This window comes from Diabrotica undecimpunctata, chromosome 8, assembly GCF_040954645.1.
Source record: "Diabrotica undecimpunctata isolate CICGRU chromosome 8, icDiaUnde3, whole genome shotgun sequence".
Lineage (NCBI taxonomy): Eukaryota > Metazoa > Arthropoda > Insecta > Coleoptera > Chrysomelidae > Diabrotica > Diabrotica undecimpunctata.
In genome coordinates, this window is record NC_092810.1 from 8,356,878 (window position 1) to 8,374,213 (window position 17,336).

Sequence of the window (17,336 nt, forward strand, 5' to 3'; positions counted from 1 at the left end):
CCATAGAGCATATGTGGCACCAACTAAAGTCAAATGTTAGGTCACAAAATGTTTCTCCGACTTTAAGTGGTAGTGTAGTCGAATTAATAAGGAAATGTGTTGATGATATCTCCCCAGAAAGTTGGAAAAATTCAGTACGCCATGTAATGAACGTAGAAAATTCATATGTTACTTTGAATCACATAATTAAACCAATTGTTATTAATCTTGAAGAGGATAGCTACAGCGAAACAGAAGTCGGTATTTAGGAATTCATAAATATATTTTGGTTATTTTGGGTATTTTTTTTGTAAATATTAACTTGTATATATTTTTTTATATATTTTTTTTCAATTTATCTATTTTTTGTACATTATGTATTCGTTTGTATGTATATACTGTAAATAGAACTATTATTACTGTACATTTTGAACGATATCCGATTAGGAAGAGCAAAAACTTCTAAACACGCCAGTTTTTTGCTGACAGTCCTAAGCCTGTAAAAAGTGTGAAGGAAAGTACCTTTCTGAATTTAGATCCATATACTACAATTATTCACGTAGAACAAAAAAACTACTTTCTTCATGTCAAAAATTGTTCAATTATCAAGTATATTCACTTGAACAACCTGAAAATACCATATAAAATAATTTAATAAATTTTTATAATCGTGTATTACACAGCTACCAATGAAATATATTAAATAACAAACTTTCTGAAGTGCGACCCTGTGTACTTCGGTAGTTTATTGAGATACTCTTGTATACACAATAGGATCAACTCAGGTAACCATTAAGCACTCAACCATTTTTCGTGAAACAAACTATATACAAATTAATAATTCGAAATTCAACACTTTTTCCGATAATTTTATTTGAATGTTTGATACAGATTAGTACAACTCTGTAAATGTCTGTCTGGGGGTCTGTGTTACAATAGGTATCAATATCGGATTACCAGTAGGTCAGTTTTTAAAATTTCGCATATATCTTGTCCCTCAATGTAATTAAAAAACATTCACGTTTTAAAATAAAAATAAAACCGAAACGCAAAGTTCAACACAAATGAACTTTCAAATCAAAAGAATTTACTTGAATATGAAACGAACTAAATTATTTTTTTTTTGAATAAAGTTGTAAATATTTATAAATTGGATGACGGCCACTATTTTTGTGCCTTGCATTGAATTTCATTTGTGAGAAATGAATGGTTGATTTTGTACCGTAAACATTTTTTCTAGTAATGGGGATTATTACTGATATTGTAGATGATTTAACTGGTAATATTGGTAAGAACTTTTTGTTATTTTTTAGTGTTTAGTTTATTTTAAAGTGTTAACGTGTTTTGTTTTGTGTTAAACTCCATGTGGCGTGATAAAACTAAATAGGGATGATAGAATATGAAAATGTATTAAAATAGTCTATAGTACATTTCACGAATTTGCGACTCTTTTGGATTAGGGATCTAAGCTTTGAATTCAGCGGTCCACTGTGTTGAGAAAGTTAATAGCAGATTCTCCCAATATTTAAAGCACTGTCGAAGACAAGCAAAATACGGTTTTAACTAATAACGAATGTTACATTCATTTAGAGAAATATGCAATTATTAGTGCAAAAATAGAAGAAAATTACGATTTCTAAATTAAAGTGGTAAGTATTTACTGATAAAATAATAAAAATAGCACTCAAAATTATTCTGAATGAGAAAATGAAAACCTATTATTAGTGTAGTCAAGAATTAGATCCATATTCATAATCACTGTCGTCAGCAGCTTCATTTGTATTGTAAATGATGACAGGGTTTTTCATTTTTCTATTAACCTTTCATATTTTCGCACACTGTTTTCCTAAATTGCAGGAGAAGCAGTTATTCAATACTGCTATGTCTCCAAAACTGCTGCGTCACTGTAACCGTTACGTCCAATATCGTAGTGTAGCGTTTTACCAATAAAACGAGCTGTTCTAATTTATGTAAATATATTTATTTATAAGCTTACAGTATGATATCTTATCAACTAACTTAACTCATAACAGCGCTGCATATATATATATATATATATATATATATATATATATATATATATATATATATATATATATATATATATATATATACCAAAAGTATTATTCGAGAATCATCTGGAGTGGTCCATCTCTATTCGCTTCGTCGGTAGCATCTCAAAGGCAGTTGCTATTGAGAACGCCATCGTATGTTCTAGATCAGTAGTTCTTAAACTTTTTTATTTGCGGCATTCTTGTAGGGCTAAAAACATTTCGAGGCACACCAACGCTTCAATATAAACTATATTTCAAATCAATAAAATACAGTACATTTGAGATTCAAATATCCTTACTTAATGTGATGAATGAAACTGTTTCGATGATGTTTTCATTATACAGTGTGTAAAAGCCAAATGTAATAAATTCATTATTTAGGTTACTGTACACACTTATAAAAAATCCCGAAACACGTCAAATTTAAATTATAACTTGACATTCTTTAACGTGAAAGTGCAACCCCTACCTTCAACCCCCTTAGAATGACAGGTACAACCCCCAATTTTCAAAATAGGAAGTATAGACTTGTGAAGTATCGTTTGGAAGGTCTTTTCATTCTCCATTCAAAAATATTGTCGTTTTCAAGTTTATTAAGATTAATTAAGATAAAATAAATTAAAATCATGTGGTTACCGAAATTCGCTAAAATATACTCAAAACTTATTTCCAGTTTAGGTCTTGATAATGAGAAAGTAAACAAAAACCATAGCAATGTGGTTTTTAGATGGTAACCATTAAAAAACTTTAAAGAATTTCCGCAACAACGTTATTTTAACACGCATTAGTAAATTGTTTTATTTAAGTTGTCAGTATTTTAATTTAAGTAAAAAGTTCGTTTAATTCAATTCTGAAAAATGGTTAGATTAACGGAAATGCATAAAATAACAGTTTTACAAATGATTTTTTACGGAGATAACACCCGAACACAACAGGAAGTAACTGGCCTATTTCATGAGAAATTTCCTAATTTACCGCCTATATCCCAAGGAACAATAAGTAAAATGGAGAAGCAGTTTCGCGAGTTTGGTCATGTAAGGCAGATAAAAAAAAGCAGCTGCCAATGCACTGAGTGATGAACTCAAATTAGATGTGCGCTTGAGTTTCAGGAAAATCCACATACATCGAGTAGACAGGCATCCACTACATTCAATGCTAGACATAAATCGATAGTAATCGTATTAAAAGAAAATAAATTACATCCCTATAAGATGATACCTACTCAGGAGCTCATGGAAGACGATTTTGATAGGAGAACTTTTTTTTGTGAGCAAATGATGGACATGTTGGATAACAATATTATCCAATTAGAAGGCGTTATGTTTTCTGATGGGTGTACTTTTTTACTTAACGGTCATGCTAATCGGCAAAATTGACGCTACTGGGCCACGGAAAATCCTCACTGGATGAGAGAAGAACACACTCAATACCCTCAAAAGGTTAATGTTTGTGCAGGGATTGTGGGAAACAATATCATTGGTCCCTTTTTCATTGAGGGCAACTTGAATGGCAACAATTATTTGGCAGTACTTGAAAATGATCAGGTTCAGGAAACTCTCAAGTTCCAGCGAATACAATATGGTTTCAGCAGGATGAAGCACCACCACATTACCAACTTAATGTCCGGCAGTACCTCGATACAATATTTCCCAATCGATGGATAGGGAGGCGAGGATCGATTGAATGGCCAGCGCGATCACCTGATCTTACATTATTAGATTTCTTTTTATGGGGATATGTGAAGAGCCATCTGTACAAAACTAAACCTTCTGATTTAAATGACTTAAAAGAACGAATAATGCTTGCGATTAGGTCGATCACGACTGTTATGTTAAATAATGTTGGAAGACAGTTTTATTTGAGATTAGGATGTTGCCAAGACGTTCGCGGTGAACATTTTGAACATCTACTTCATTAACATTCATAGTTCATTTCGTGTTCTACATTTTATTACGTTTTGCATTACATTTTAGTTTTTGATTGTATTGTAGCGAATTTCGGTAACAACATGAATTTAATTTATTTTATCTTAATTAATCTTAATAAACTTAAAACAACATTTTTAAATGGAGAATGAAAAGAGCTTTCAAACGATATATCACAAGCCTATACTTCCTATTTTAAAAATTGGGGGTTGTAGCTGTCATTGTAAGGGGGGTTGAAGGTAGGGGTTGCATTTCTACGAATTTCTCAAAAAATACTCGGATGGCAGCCATCTTATCCAGTCTTCTACGTTCTTCACGATGAACCTTATCATCAAATCTAATGCATCTTACAAGAAACCGAAATCGGGATAAGGACATAACTAGTCTAAATATTTCGATACCTTCGCCATTAGTTTGCCAGATATCTTTTGTATTCAGGTGATGGGCTTTATATGTCCCTGCCAAATATAAAAGGCCTATAAGAGCGCGAATTTCAGATGGATTTGTAAGCTTTGCATCCCTCTCCCTAGAGAAATTGCTTGCTATACTTTCAATATTTATTTATATATTTAGTTATTATATGAAATAACTCGATATTTCATAAATGTTTTTCAACTTTTTCGTAAATCTATTAGGTCCAGGTGATTGTTTTACTAAATTAGGCTTGCTCATACGTATTGTTTTGTTTTTTTTTATGCTTTCTCCACACTGTACCATCTTTTTCCCTAAAAACACTTTCTTCTTGTACATTATTCAGTAAAACTTCTCCTATTTCCTCTAAATCCTGTTCTTGTTCGCTTTCTGAATGTTCCGACCTCTCATCAATAACTTCCGGATTTACTTCATTCTCGTCATCGTCGTCGTCATACTCTATATCAAGCGGTTCTTCTTCCATGAGGGCTTGAAGTCTCCTTTTTCCCTTCTCATAGTCCATTCTAAAAATAAAGCAAAACAAGTTATATATAAAAGTTTGCTGTAGCTTAAAATTTAAAAAAAATTATATTTGATTCTCAATAATAGAACAAAGAAAATTATGAAAATACCGTAATAGTAATTTGCTGCAAAGTAATTTAAAATTTGATGACTAATTACGTAGTAAAAGAAAGAGAGGTATATTCAAAAGGTTACTAAACAATAAGACAAAAGTATAATATGTAAACTCTATTTTCACTATTTGGGAGAGTGAGTCATCGTTTAAAGGCGTAGAAGTGGGGAAAGACGTATGAAAATCCAGTGGCGTTCACTCACTTTTATTTCAACGTTAATTATATTATATTGTTTAAATATTATTGTTTAAAATAGGCCACAATATATTTATCTGGTTTTTACTGAAGTTTCAATCTCTATATCCAAAGACCGTTTTCAAAGATATAAATTATAGTTATATTTATTTTATTTGTTTATTATTATATATTTATATATTCTTATATTATTTTCTTTTTTTTTCTTAACTTTAAAAACGGTCTCTGTAATAGAGATCGAAACGTCAGTAAAATAAACATGTAAATAGATGTATTGTGGCTTATTTCCAACATTCTCCCTAAAAATACGGAATGCCACAAGCAAAAAGCCACAAAAAAAAAATATTGCTATCATTTTTATATTTGAAAACGATCTCTTTATATAGAGATCGAAACGTCAGTAAATTAAACCTATGAATAAATATTTTGTGGCTTATTCCCTACTGTCTCCTAAAAATACAGAATGCCACAAACAAAAAGCTATAAAAAACAAGTAATTTTGCAGAAAGCTTACTGATGCCACCCAGTTGCCGCGGAAGTTACGCTAAAACGTCTTTTGACGTGACCCGCCCTTAAAGAGTTACAGAGTTACTTTTCCTTAACCGTGCAATGTCAAGTAGTTGAATTTTGAGCATTGATTCTTCGTATGCAATCCCCTTTTCTCTAAGCCATTCTTGAATTCTCCCTTTCCGCCATGCCGTCGTCGGTAATTGTTCTAGTCTGCGGCTATGATATGGCGCATTGTCCATAACAACCACAGACCCAGATTCCAATTTTGGTAAGATTCTCTTAAACCAGCGCTCAAATACTTCAGAAGTCATTTCTTCATGATAATCACCTGTTTTTTTCGACTCAAATTGAAGCAAACCATCATCAAGGAACCCTGTATCACTTCCTATATGGGTGATGATTAAACGCCGTCCCTTTCCTGATGGAGCCTTTAATCCTGTAGACCAGCCTTCTATAAATGCTTCGCGTTTACTTTTTACATTTAAATCTTGCCAAACTTTTCCAACTGTATGACCTTTTCCAACCTTGGTTAATCCAGGTTTCATCCAAATAATATATTTTGCATCCAGTGCTGCGAATTTTTCGTATTTCTTCTAAATATTTTCTTCTCCACAGAATAATTTCATTTTTTTCTAATAGCATACTTTTTCTGTTGCGTTTTACGTATCGAAAGTTCATTTCGTGCATGGTCCTGATTAAGACCCTACTAGATATCTTGGGTAAAGACTCATCATTTTCGAGCTCTTGAGAAATTTTTTTCAGTGTTGGAATTTCACTCCGAAAATAAAATGAATGAATTTTTCGACGTATAATATTCCTTGTCTCGTCATCCAAAACAATGCTTTTCCTACCTCTAGTTTTACCTTTTTCTTGCTTTTTATTTTCCGATGTATTTTTAAGTACACGATAAATACAGCTAACGGATACTTTTGTTAAACTGCTACAAATGTCGACCGCTTGGCTAACGTTTAATGCCATTTTTCTGCCGACAATTCCTTCATAAACGTTTCGTATCATTACCTTCTCTTCGGACGTTAACATTTTCCGTCTCTTTTGCGGCTTTTCATTCTTGGAATCAACATCAGAATTTTGCTGTCTTCTCTTGGAACAACTCGGTTTTTCGTCCATTGTATTTCAATAATCTGGATATATACTATATATACAATAATTTCAAAGAATATAACTAAATATTTACTATAAAACGACAAACTATAACCCTCTTATTATAAATAACACGTTTTATCAATACTACAATACAGTATTGATAAAACAGTATTGACAACAATAAGTTTACAAACTTATCACATAAAATATACTCACAAAAATACATGCACTATTTACCCATAGAAACACCAATGTTTCCTTCGTTCATTTCTTCGGCAAAAAATAATAAAAACTAGTTTTACTGCATGTCTGGATCCCAATTTTAAAACCGAGTTCCCTCGCTAATTCCAACATTGCCAAACGATTGAAAAATAATGTTTTAAAATATCGATTTTTATTTTATAAATTTAAATACGTAACGAAACGGAACATATAAATAAAATTTATTTTATTATAAGTTTGTGCTTAATTTTTACTATTGAAAAAATCATGTTTTTTGGTATTTTTATGACGGTAATAATCGCTGCGTGGAAGAATACAGGTTTTGTATGACCATAATTACTACTTTTGAACAAGATTTGGCTACACTGTACGACAACTCCTGGTCAGTTTTTCTATAGAGAAGCACAAATAAATATACTACTTTATATATTCTGTAATTTCTTATGAGGAAACGCAAATTGCAATCGAGAAAACAGGCAGTTTTCGAGGGCCGCTATGTACATTTAAATTTGAGGATATTCGGCGTTTAAACTATGATATCACTCTTCTGAATTGAGGGTTTCTACTATAGTATATTATTAAAAAAAAAAACTAGCGTTTATACAAACCATAAGGTGATAAGAAACACAATAAAACGATTTATAAAAACTTTTTAGCTGACCAGACGCGCGCGGAAATTATGACCTTTGCGCTGTAACTCCTAATCAACAAACCTCCCGCTACTCTAATTTAGTACTGAGGCTCCTTGTAGCGAATGAGTAAGCTACTGAAGGCCGTGGTTGCCAAATGTAATTTTTTTCCGAAATATTAGCAATTTTTAATACGTGGGGTCTTTTTGACCATGTAGCGACTAGTTAAGGGTTAAAATAGTTTTATTCGTTTTTCCTAGAGTCTGGCTGTCTGCATTCTTATCGCAAACTTAACATGCGACATAGCAACTGAAAGGGGAGAATATAACAAATATACTAAGATAAAAAAAAAACAAATAAGGCGATTACTAAAAGGGCAAAGCATCTTCGTTAGTAATGACCATATAGTGACATGCAAGATAACAGAGTACACTATGGATAAAGATATATTCACTTGAAAGGGAAGGAAATATGGAATATATTAAGAGAGAAAAAATCAATCAGTTTCTAGTTGTTACCACCCGTGGAGAAACGATTTTATTTTGCATTTTTCATATTCATTCATAATATCAAAATAAATCGGCATAGAATATTTTTGGTGTGACAAAACAAAAGCATTTTTGTAGATCATCATAATTCATGAATTGTAGATAGACACACAGCTCTGAAAGTGATCAACTTGTAATTAAATGATTTACACTCTCTGAATTACTTTTCTTTTTAATATATTCATTTATTCATAAGTGTTTACATAAACAGATCAGCGCTTTTCTATTATTAATTTTTTTTTAGATCCGAGACACGATGCCTATATCGCCTCATCTCCATACTTTCCCTGTGGATTTTTGTTAGCCTATATTTTTATTATTAAAATACTTGGACCAAAACTTATGCAAAATAGACAACCTTATAATATTAAAAATATTTTAATTGGCTACAACTTAATTCAAATTCTAGTTAACGCGTTTATCGTTTATGAAGTAAGTATGTTGTATTAAAAAATGCGTAATTATAAGTCATCAATAATAATTAAAGACCTGAAAAGCTAATAGATATAAGTGCCAAAAGTAAAATTGTTGGAGAATGTAAAAAAACTGGACAGTTTTCAACAGAATACAATTTTATTTACAAAAAGTGGTTTTAACCAAACAAGTTAACCAAACAGTTTTACAAAAACGAAACAAAGAAAACGCATATTAACCATATACTTTTTTAAACAGATCTAAGTCCATTGATAGGTTTCACTTCTAAGAGATCTAAGTCCATTGGTATGTTTTACTTTATAAAGATCTAAGTGCCATCACAGAGTATTCCGTAGTAGAAATCTCTGTTTTCCTCATCAATGAAATGTAACATGCTTCCTAAGTCCTTTTTTTGTTTTCTGCTAGTGGAACCTTTGTTAGTAAAGTAGTAAGCTCCATGGAAGCTATGTATTCAATAGGAATATTTTTCTTGAGGACGTAGCATTTTTTGTCAAACCCATACAGTTCGCTGAAGTTTTTCTTGGTAAGTACGTAGCCAGGATTGTTTTTATCAATCTTATCAATGCAAATGCTTCGTCAAAGTCAAAAAATCTATCCATGTTTAGCACTCGGAATGATATTGATGGTCTGGCTGATCTAATTACGTTCTCCACATCTTTAACAGTTTGCATTTTTGCTACCTTAGATCTCTTTTCTATAACTGCGAAGTCCTGGTCTGCTGTAGAAAAGCTATGACCAGGTACCAAGAACTTATACTCTGCTAACTCAAATAGGCCCAAAGATACTATATAAATTTACAAGAAAACCAGCATACGGTTTTTGACTTGACCACCGCAGCTGTCACTCCATACAATAAGCTTTTTCTTGTAAGCCTGCAACAGATTTGTATTTAAGGCTTGCAATGAAGAGGAAGCCGTCTGACAGATAGTTAATTGCCTTAAATAATACATATCGCTATTATTAAGTTTCGGAAGAGAAAATACCTTTTGAAGGTCAATTAACACACTTCACTATAACACATTGTGCTGTCAGGTGCATCTTTTTTTAATGTACTTAAGGCTATTTCACTTTTTCTATGATGTAGTTCTAGCTCTGTCTTTGCTTAATTTGCTGCAGCGATATCTCTGTTTTTGTGTTCTGTTTTACAAATGTCTAATAGTTGGCTACAGTAGTTGGTAACTTTAAGAGTAAAGTAACCAAAGTTTTGCTACCTTAATCGAAATGGACATCGCAAGTATTGTAGATGAAGAAGAACAGGAGTCTCAACATAAACTCTATGGCGGTAAGCGAAAATTCTGCAAAGCCCATAGTTTTTGTTTATAAGGGCTATGAATCAGATTATTATCAGATAAAACTACCGCCTGTCTTATTTTTTCAGACGACTCAGATGCAGATTTAACATACCAGCCAAAATCTAGTGACAGTGACAGTGAATCCGAAGTAGAACCTGAAGTACCTAAACAGGACCATGGAAAGAGCATAAAGGTCGTGGCATATTATCGTGCACGTTGCGTTTCCAGCACATAGCGTTTAGTTTCCGAAAAATATAATTTAAATGGTTTTAAATATGAATAACGCACACTGTCCGAGACATAGGTCGTAACCGGTTGGTAAGGATAATGTGCATTAGATGTCCGTCGTTCTTCCCTTGTTGTTTATTTAGGAACTTGTTTGATTTTGATATAGAGTATTTAAAAAAATTATTTTCGAGGCTATTTTGTCATTTATGCATGTGTTTTTATTGCTTAGTGTTGTTAGGTAAAGTTATTGTTAAACTTAAACCTTCTTTTTCTCATTATCAATATTTAGTAACTTGTACCCCTTGGCTTCTAGGCTCCTCAATTATAGTAGAGCATCATCCCCTACTAACCAATACAAATTAGCAGCCCACTATAGCATGTTACATAGATTTACAGAAATTCCCATGCCAAAATTAGTTACACTGTTGTGTATACAGACGTAAATGTGTTGACTGTCCAAAAACATACATAGGTCAAACTGGTAGAACTTTTAGCAAGCGTATAGCAGACCATAAAAGGACTTTCAATAATAAAAACAGATTCTAAATACGTACTTCACTTTCTAGACCATAATTATTCTTTTATTGGCCAATTTTAAATTCTTCATATTCTCCAAAGCCCTGGAGCTTTCTTAATTGGAATCTATGGAAGCATCTCTCCCTTTCTTAATATATTCAGTTAAAGATCAACAAGTGTAGACGAATAGCAAAAATACCTTACTTAAGAAAGGCACATTATCGAAACAACTGTAGTTATAATAAATTGTAATAATTTTTTTTGAAAAAATAGAAAACAGAAATTTTCAGTGTTTTATTGTTTGATTAAGTCGTATACACACTTAAGTAATTTTAAGGTAGTAAACATTATTATTTTCTGGCTGTAAATTGTAAATACGAAGAAACATATTTACCGGTTTTATGATAATATAGCAAAATTGTTATAAATATTCCTGTACATGTTCATTATTATGTATATTTTTTAGGGCACATATGTTTATTTCTCAAACTCAAATTGGGTATGTATAGATACGACAGAGAAAGATCTTTTAGCAGATGCAAGGAAGAATTATTATTTCCTTAAGCTACTGGACTGTGTTGAAACAGTAAGTAATCTATATATATATATATATATATATATATATATATATATATATATATATATATATATATATATATATATATTGTTATGATGTGTTTTTTGTTTGAATGATGAGCAATGAGTATTTTTAATAATATAGGGTTTTTATCGCGGTTCTCAAAGAATTAGTTTGTAAGTACTTTTTTAAATTATCTTTATTATAACTATTATGAAACACACATATATATCTAACCTAGCCAATGTAAATTTAAAATAAACTATCTTTAAATTGATATTCTTATAAAACTAATTAAATTCTATAGACAATGTAAAATTTAAACAAACTATCTTCAAAATTGAAATTGTTATGACACTAACTAAATTATATTAACAAAATTTTGTACCTTTCTTTCACTGAATGCCTAAATGAACTGTTTTCCACTATATAGATTCTAATCATCACTGAATGTCTTCGTACTTCGGTTATCCTTGTTTTTGTGAAATTACTTTTTCCAATTATCAGCTTCTACCAATTTAAGATATAGTTTTCTTCACCAGCATTTATACACCATCAGCAAACACCATTTATATTTATTCTTCTTTTCAATATACCAATATCCAATTATTATAAGTTGATTTATACTAATCTCCAATCATAATATAATTTTAATTCCTTCCAATGTCCATCCAATATTCTTCTAATATACTTTTATAATCTTCAATAATTATTTGTGTATAATTATAAATGTGCATTAAATATATGCATAATTTTTAATCTTCATTTAACTCACTATATTAAACAATTGGACTATTTGTACTTGATTCACTGACTCCAACTAACTTTCATATTTCTTCCTAAACTTTTCTGACTGACTTCTTGAAAATTCTGTACAATTTACTTCACTAAATGTGTCTACTAACTTTCATAATGAACTGGCCTGACTTCTGACTAAAAACTCCCTCTTGAATCCAAATCACGGGTATTTATATCTTTTTGGATATTCCAGAACCATCTGGTAAGAAATCATGTTCTATTTAGTTCTATTAAATACTTGTCTGAATTTTCTGGAACAAACCATTTCGCAAACATGGCCATCTCCGGTGATCCAGAGAATTCCATTCTTTTCTATTAATAATTTTGTTTACATTTAGGCTTTTCAGATCAGAATATATAATTAAATTAGTAACTTAACATTCTAATTTAATAAAATACACATTTCAAACAATATATTATTATAACCCCACTTTATATTCCTAAAAATTTCCTAAAATGTCACTTGGAGACAGAGTTTGTATAGTTGGTTGCCTAGTCACATGGCTCACTTAAATATATCTACCACATTATAATTACTAAAATACAACTTTTTACAATTATTATATGCTAATTTCTTAAAATGCCCTAACATAAATATATTTTTATAAATTTCTCTAGTATATAACTTATTTAAAATAATTAAATACTTTTTTATATCTAATATTATGTAGTAGTATATATATAGTAGTAGTATATATATATATATAAACATATTTGTATTTTTTTCTGGTCTTGCAAGTATGAATTGTGTGCATCTAAAAGTTTTTTATTTTCTAGGTTTTTTTTATATTACGGAAAAAGTATCAACAGGCTAGTTTTCTTCACATATATCACCATACTGGTATAGTCATAGCTGCTTTCATGGGATTTAGATACGACTTTGGAGACACTGTCTTGATAATTGGTGGTTTAAATTCACTAACACATGTTTTAATGTATGTTTACTATTTGTTAAGCGCTTTAGATTCCAGATGGAGCAAATATACCACAATAAAGAAGGGTATAACGATATTACAGATTGTAAGTAATATTTAGCATTATTAATTTGTTATATAATTTATTTATTTTAATGTCAATTACGGGAGAAAATGCTTTAGACGTAAGCTTAAGAAAGGTTTGACAAATAATTTCATAGGTATGTCTAGAGCAATAAGGCAAACATAGAAAACTGTCATCAACGGACTAAGAAGAGAAAAGATAATTTAATGCTAATGCATAAGAAATAGCACCAAAATAGCCAAAATACCAAAGAGCTAATAGGTAAAAGAAGACTGATGGAAAAATACGGCTCCAACGTGCTGAAATGGGAATTACTATAAACGCTAAAGAAACGAAGTACATGCTAATTACAAAAAGACCACAAAATATACATCACCTGTTGACAATCAATGGTAACGTGATAGAAGAAGTGAAAAATACCAGTACTTGGGAACTTTGATCAATAAAACCAATGATCATACTGCAAAAATAAACAGGCGAATAGATATTGCCAGTTCAGCATTTATACGAATGAAGCCACTCCTAAAGTGCAAAAATCTAAATTTGGAGATCAGACTACGTACTATTCGCTGTTATATATTTTCAGTATTATTATATGGAGCTGAGACTTGGATATTAAAAATGCGATTTAAAAAGAATCAAGGCTTTCGAACTCTGGTTATACCGCAGAGTATTAAAAAAATCATGGGCTGATAGAATTACAAATAAACAGAACTAATCACCGCTATACAAACCAGAAAACTTGAAAACCATCCAATTGGATGCAAGTTGCCAAGACAGAGACACATGGAAAGAGCTAGGGGAGACCTATGTCCAGCAGTGGATGCATATAGGTTGTTAATGATGATGAATGCATAAGAACGGGTGTAAAGCAGAATATGAAGATTTTAGGACTATTTGTTTGTCATAAATGATATTTTAAGTATATACTGGCATATTAGAAAATAACCTAAGCAGAGAATTATAAAGAAATCAGAAAAGAAGAAGGTGTTTAGGGAAAAATGACGAATAACAGATAATATCTACATATTTAGAAATATTATTGGGATAAAGGTTGAAACTGTAACAGCTACGACGTTCGATTTTTTTTGGAAGCTATTTTCTTGTGGTATCTTGTATTGTGACTTATTTTCAATAATAATAGCAAATTGTACCTACTTAGATTAGATTTAAATATTTATATTAATTTATTTTGATATAATTTCTAGGTGCAACTGAATGTGATCTTGTTTTCGTTGACAACAGCAAAACTTATTCCAGGCTGTAAATCAGTGCCGCCGTATACTTTATTTATCTGGACTTTGCAAAATGTATTTATGATCAACTTATTTGTAAGATTTTATATAAGATCGTATGTAAATAACCAAAAGAGTGTTAGTAAGAAAAAATAATTGTATTTATGAAATAAATATTACTGTAGCATAAAATGTTTCTCTTTTTTAATTTTAACAATTTTATAATTTTAATTAAAACAATTTTAAATTAACTTTTTAAAAAGTCCACCACGTTTAGCCAACAGTAGCCCAATCTATTGTAAAATTGCCTTCGGGTGTTCGACAACATTTCGAGTGTTATGCTTTAAAAAGCCTTAATGATTTTTTGACGTAATTCATCTAAATTTCCGGCTAATTCATGCTTATGTAGGTAAATTTGTTGCTAGACATAACCGAATATGAAAAAGTCCATAGGTGCAAGATCAGAAGAGCAAGGTGGCATTTTTATGGTACCTTTTGTACTACTTACTCGATCTGAAAACGTAATGTTTAAAAAATCTAACAACAGAGCTGGACAGCCGTCTTGGTGCAACAAAATTTCATTTATATTAATAGGTTATGGTCGAAATGCTAGAATTATGTGATTTTTAGGAGATCCAGGTATTTCCTCCTCCTCAGTCCTAATTCGTTTTGGGATGTGGTGACACCATCAGGCCTTTTAAGTTTTTTCACGATTTCCCTCCATCCTTCCCTGTCCTGGGCTAGTTGTTCGGCTTCATGTAACCCTTGGTTAATCAATATTTTTGTTTGATCTACCCAACGGTTTGGAGATCTTCCCCTAGGTCTCTTTGTTTTAACTCTACCCTCGACTATCAGTTTTCCATCGTTCCTGTTCTTCTAGAAATGTGTCCAAAATAATGCATATATCTCTGTTGTATTTGGTTAAGCAATCTATCCTATACTTTAAGTTGTTCTAATATCGATACGTTAGTGCAATGATCAATCCAGGATATTCTTAACATGCGGCGGTATACCCACATTTCAAAAACGTCTAGTTTACTTTTATCCGCTTTCTTTAAGGTCCACGTTTCGGATGCATATATGGCTATGGGAAAAATGAGTGCCCTTAACAGCCTTAGTTTTGTGTGTATTGTTATACTACAATTTTTTCAAATTATTACCAGTTTCATCATAGCTGTTTTAGGAATAGTCAACCTTCTACGTATCTCTCTGTCATACCCTCCGTCATTTGTTATTAGGGACCCCAGGTATATGAAACTATTTACTACTTCAAAGCCCCCAATTTTTTTAATCTGTTGAAGATTATTCCAAGCTCTGTCTACTATCATGATCTTTGTCTTACTCCTATTTAGCTTTTCTCCTCCAAGCATCTCATTATGTCTTCCATTTCTTCTTGATTTGCCGTGATTATTAAAGTGTCATCAGCATATCTGAAGTGACTGATTTTTTGACCTTCTACTGATATTCTATTCTTCCATCCGTCTTGTAACTTTCGCATAATGTGTTCGCTGTAGATATTAAACAGAGTTGGCGAGATTTTGCATCACTGGGTAACAGGGTAAGGAGAGGGCTCTATGTGGTAGATTTTGACGGACATATTCACGTACATTCATACACACATACAAAACATACATAAAAACTAATGGGGTCTCCTCTCTAAGCAGGAGTTATACGATCAAAACCATCAAAGTCCAAAACTTCATAGCCCAAAAGATCATCAAAACTACCTGCTCATGCTTTGGCAATGTATTCATCAGAATCCTAAAAGAAAACTCCCCTTCTTCCCCACTAAATTGCTGACTCCTTGATAAAAACGTGGATATCCTGTAGACAATTCGACTCTATTATTGCCGTAATCACTAAATGCTCACTTCGAGTTTGCTAGACAGGGAGGGATCGGTTTTCTGTGGTTTTCTGATCGTATTGAATAATTATACCTATCTCTAGGGAGGTAATAGTCACAGCTGCCCTCACTGCGACTCATTACATTTCACCAGAAAACGTAATGTTAGTAGTCCAGAACTTACAATCTTTAATATAAAAATAGAACATATTGATTGTATCAAATTCCTTGGAATTAATTTTGACAAATATTTAAATTTTAAGCAACATATTTATCATCTTAAAACATCTTGTCAACAATATTTGAACACAATGAAAGTCCTATTTACTAAAAATTGGGGATGTGATCAAAATATCCTATTGACAGTGTATAAAAGCCTTTGATTACGGTTCAATAGTGTATGGTGAAATTATGATTGGCAGGGATAACCAGACTCATGAACTCAAGAGAAGAATCGGCCTTGGGTGGGCAGCATTTGGAAAACTGAGAGAAACTTTTAAAAGTGAGCTGCCCACATGCCTAATGAGAAAGGTATTTGATCAGTGCGTCCTCCCAGTCTTGACGTACGGAGCAGAAATACTTACCTTAACAAAAGCAGCAGCTACCAAACTGAGAGTCACGCAGAGAATAACGGAGCGGTCCATGTTAGGAATAACTCTGCGAGACAGAATAACCAACGAAGACATCAGGAGAAGAACCGGACTGACTGACATCATCAAGAAGATAGCCAGACTAAAATGGAGATGGGCAGGACACATAGCCAGAATGACAGATGGGCGATGGACAAAGAGGTTATTGAAATGGAGGCCAAGGGAAGACAAGAGAAGCGTCGGTCGCACACCTACAAGATGGACTGAGGATTTAAGAAGACTCAATAAAAACTGGATGAGAGCGGCGCAAGATAGACGGGGTTGGAAACATGAGGAAGAGGCTTATGTTCAGCAGTGGACTCTTGAGGCTGGATGATGATGAGTGTATGGGTCTACCAGTAAATGATTTTTAAAAGAGTTCCAAACAATCCAAAATTCTGCTGTAAGAATAGCCTTAGGAGCTTTTTGTACCATACCTACAAATAGCTTACTATGTTTAGTAGGAGAAATTCCTCTGGAATTAAAAAGACAATATCTTAGCCTACCATATGTTGCAAACGTTTTAGGAAATAGGGAAAATCCCGCCAAAAGCAATGTCTTTGCTTCTCGTT

General features: G+C 32.0%; 1 protein-coding gene across 1 annotated transcript; it reads left to right on the forward strand.

Moving 5' to 3' along the window:
* Positions 1 to 1,107: 1,107 nt before the first annotated feature.
* LOC140448274 (very long chain fatty acid elongase 7-like) lies at positions 1,108 to 14,479 on the forward strand. The gene is made up of 5 exons (XM_072541370.1): positions 1,108 to 1,267; positions 8,457 to 8,644; positions 11,150 to 11,269; positions 12,836 to 13,078; positions 14,266 to 14,479. Exons 1-5 carry the CDS (start codon positions 1,222 to 1,224, stop codon positions 14,446 to 14,448), a joined length of 780 nt encoding a protein of 259 aa, XP_072397471.1. The 5' UTR covers positions 1,108 to 1,221; the 3' UTR covers positions 14,449 to 14,479.
* Positions 14,480 to 17,336: the final 2,857 nt, after the last annotated feature.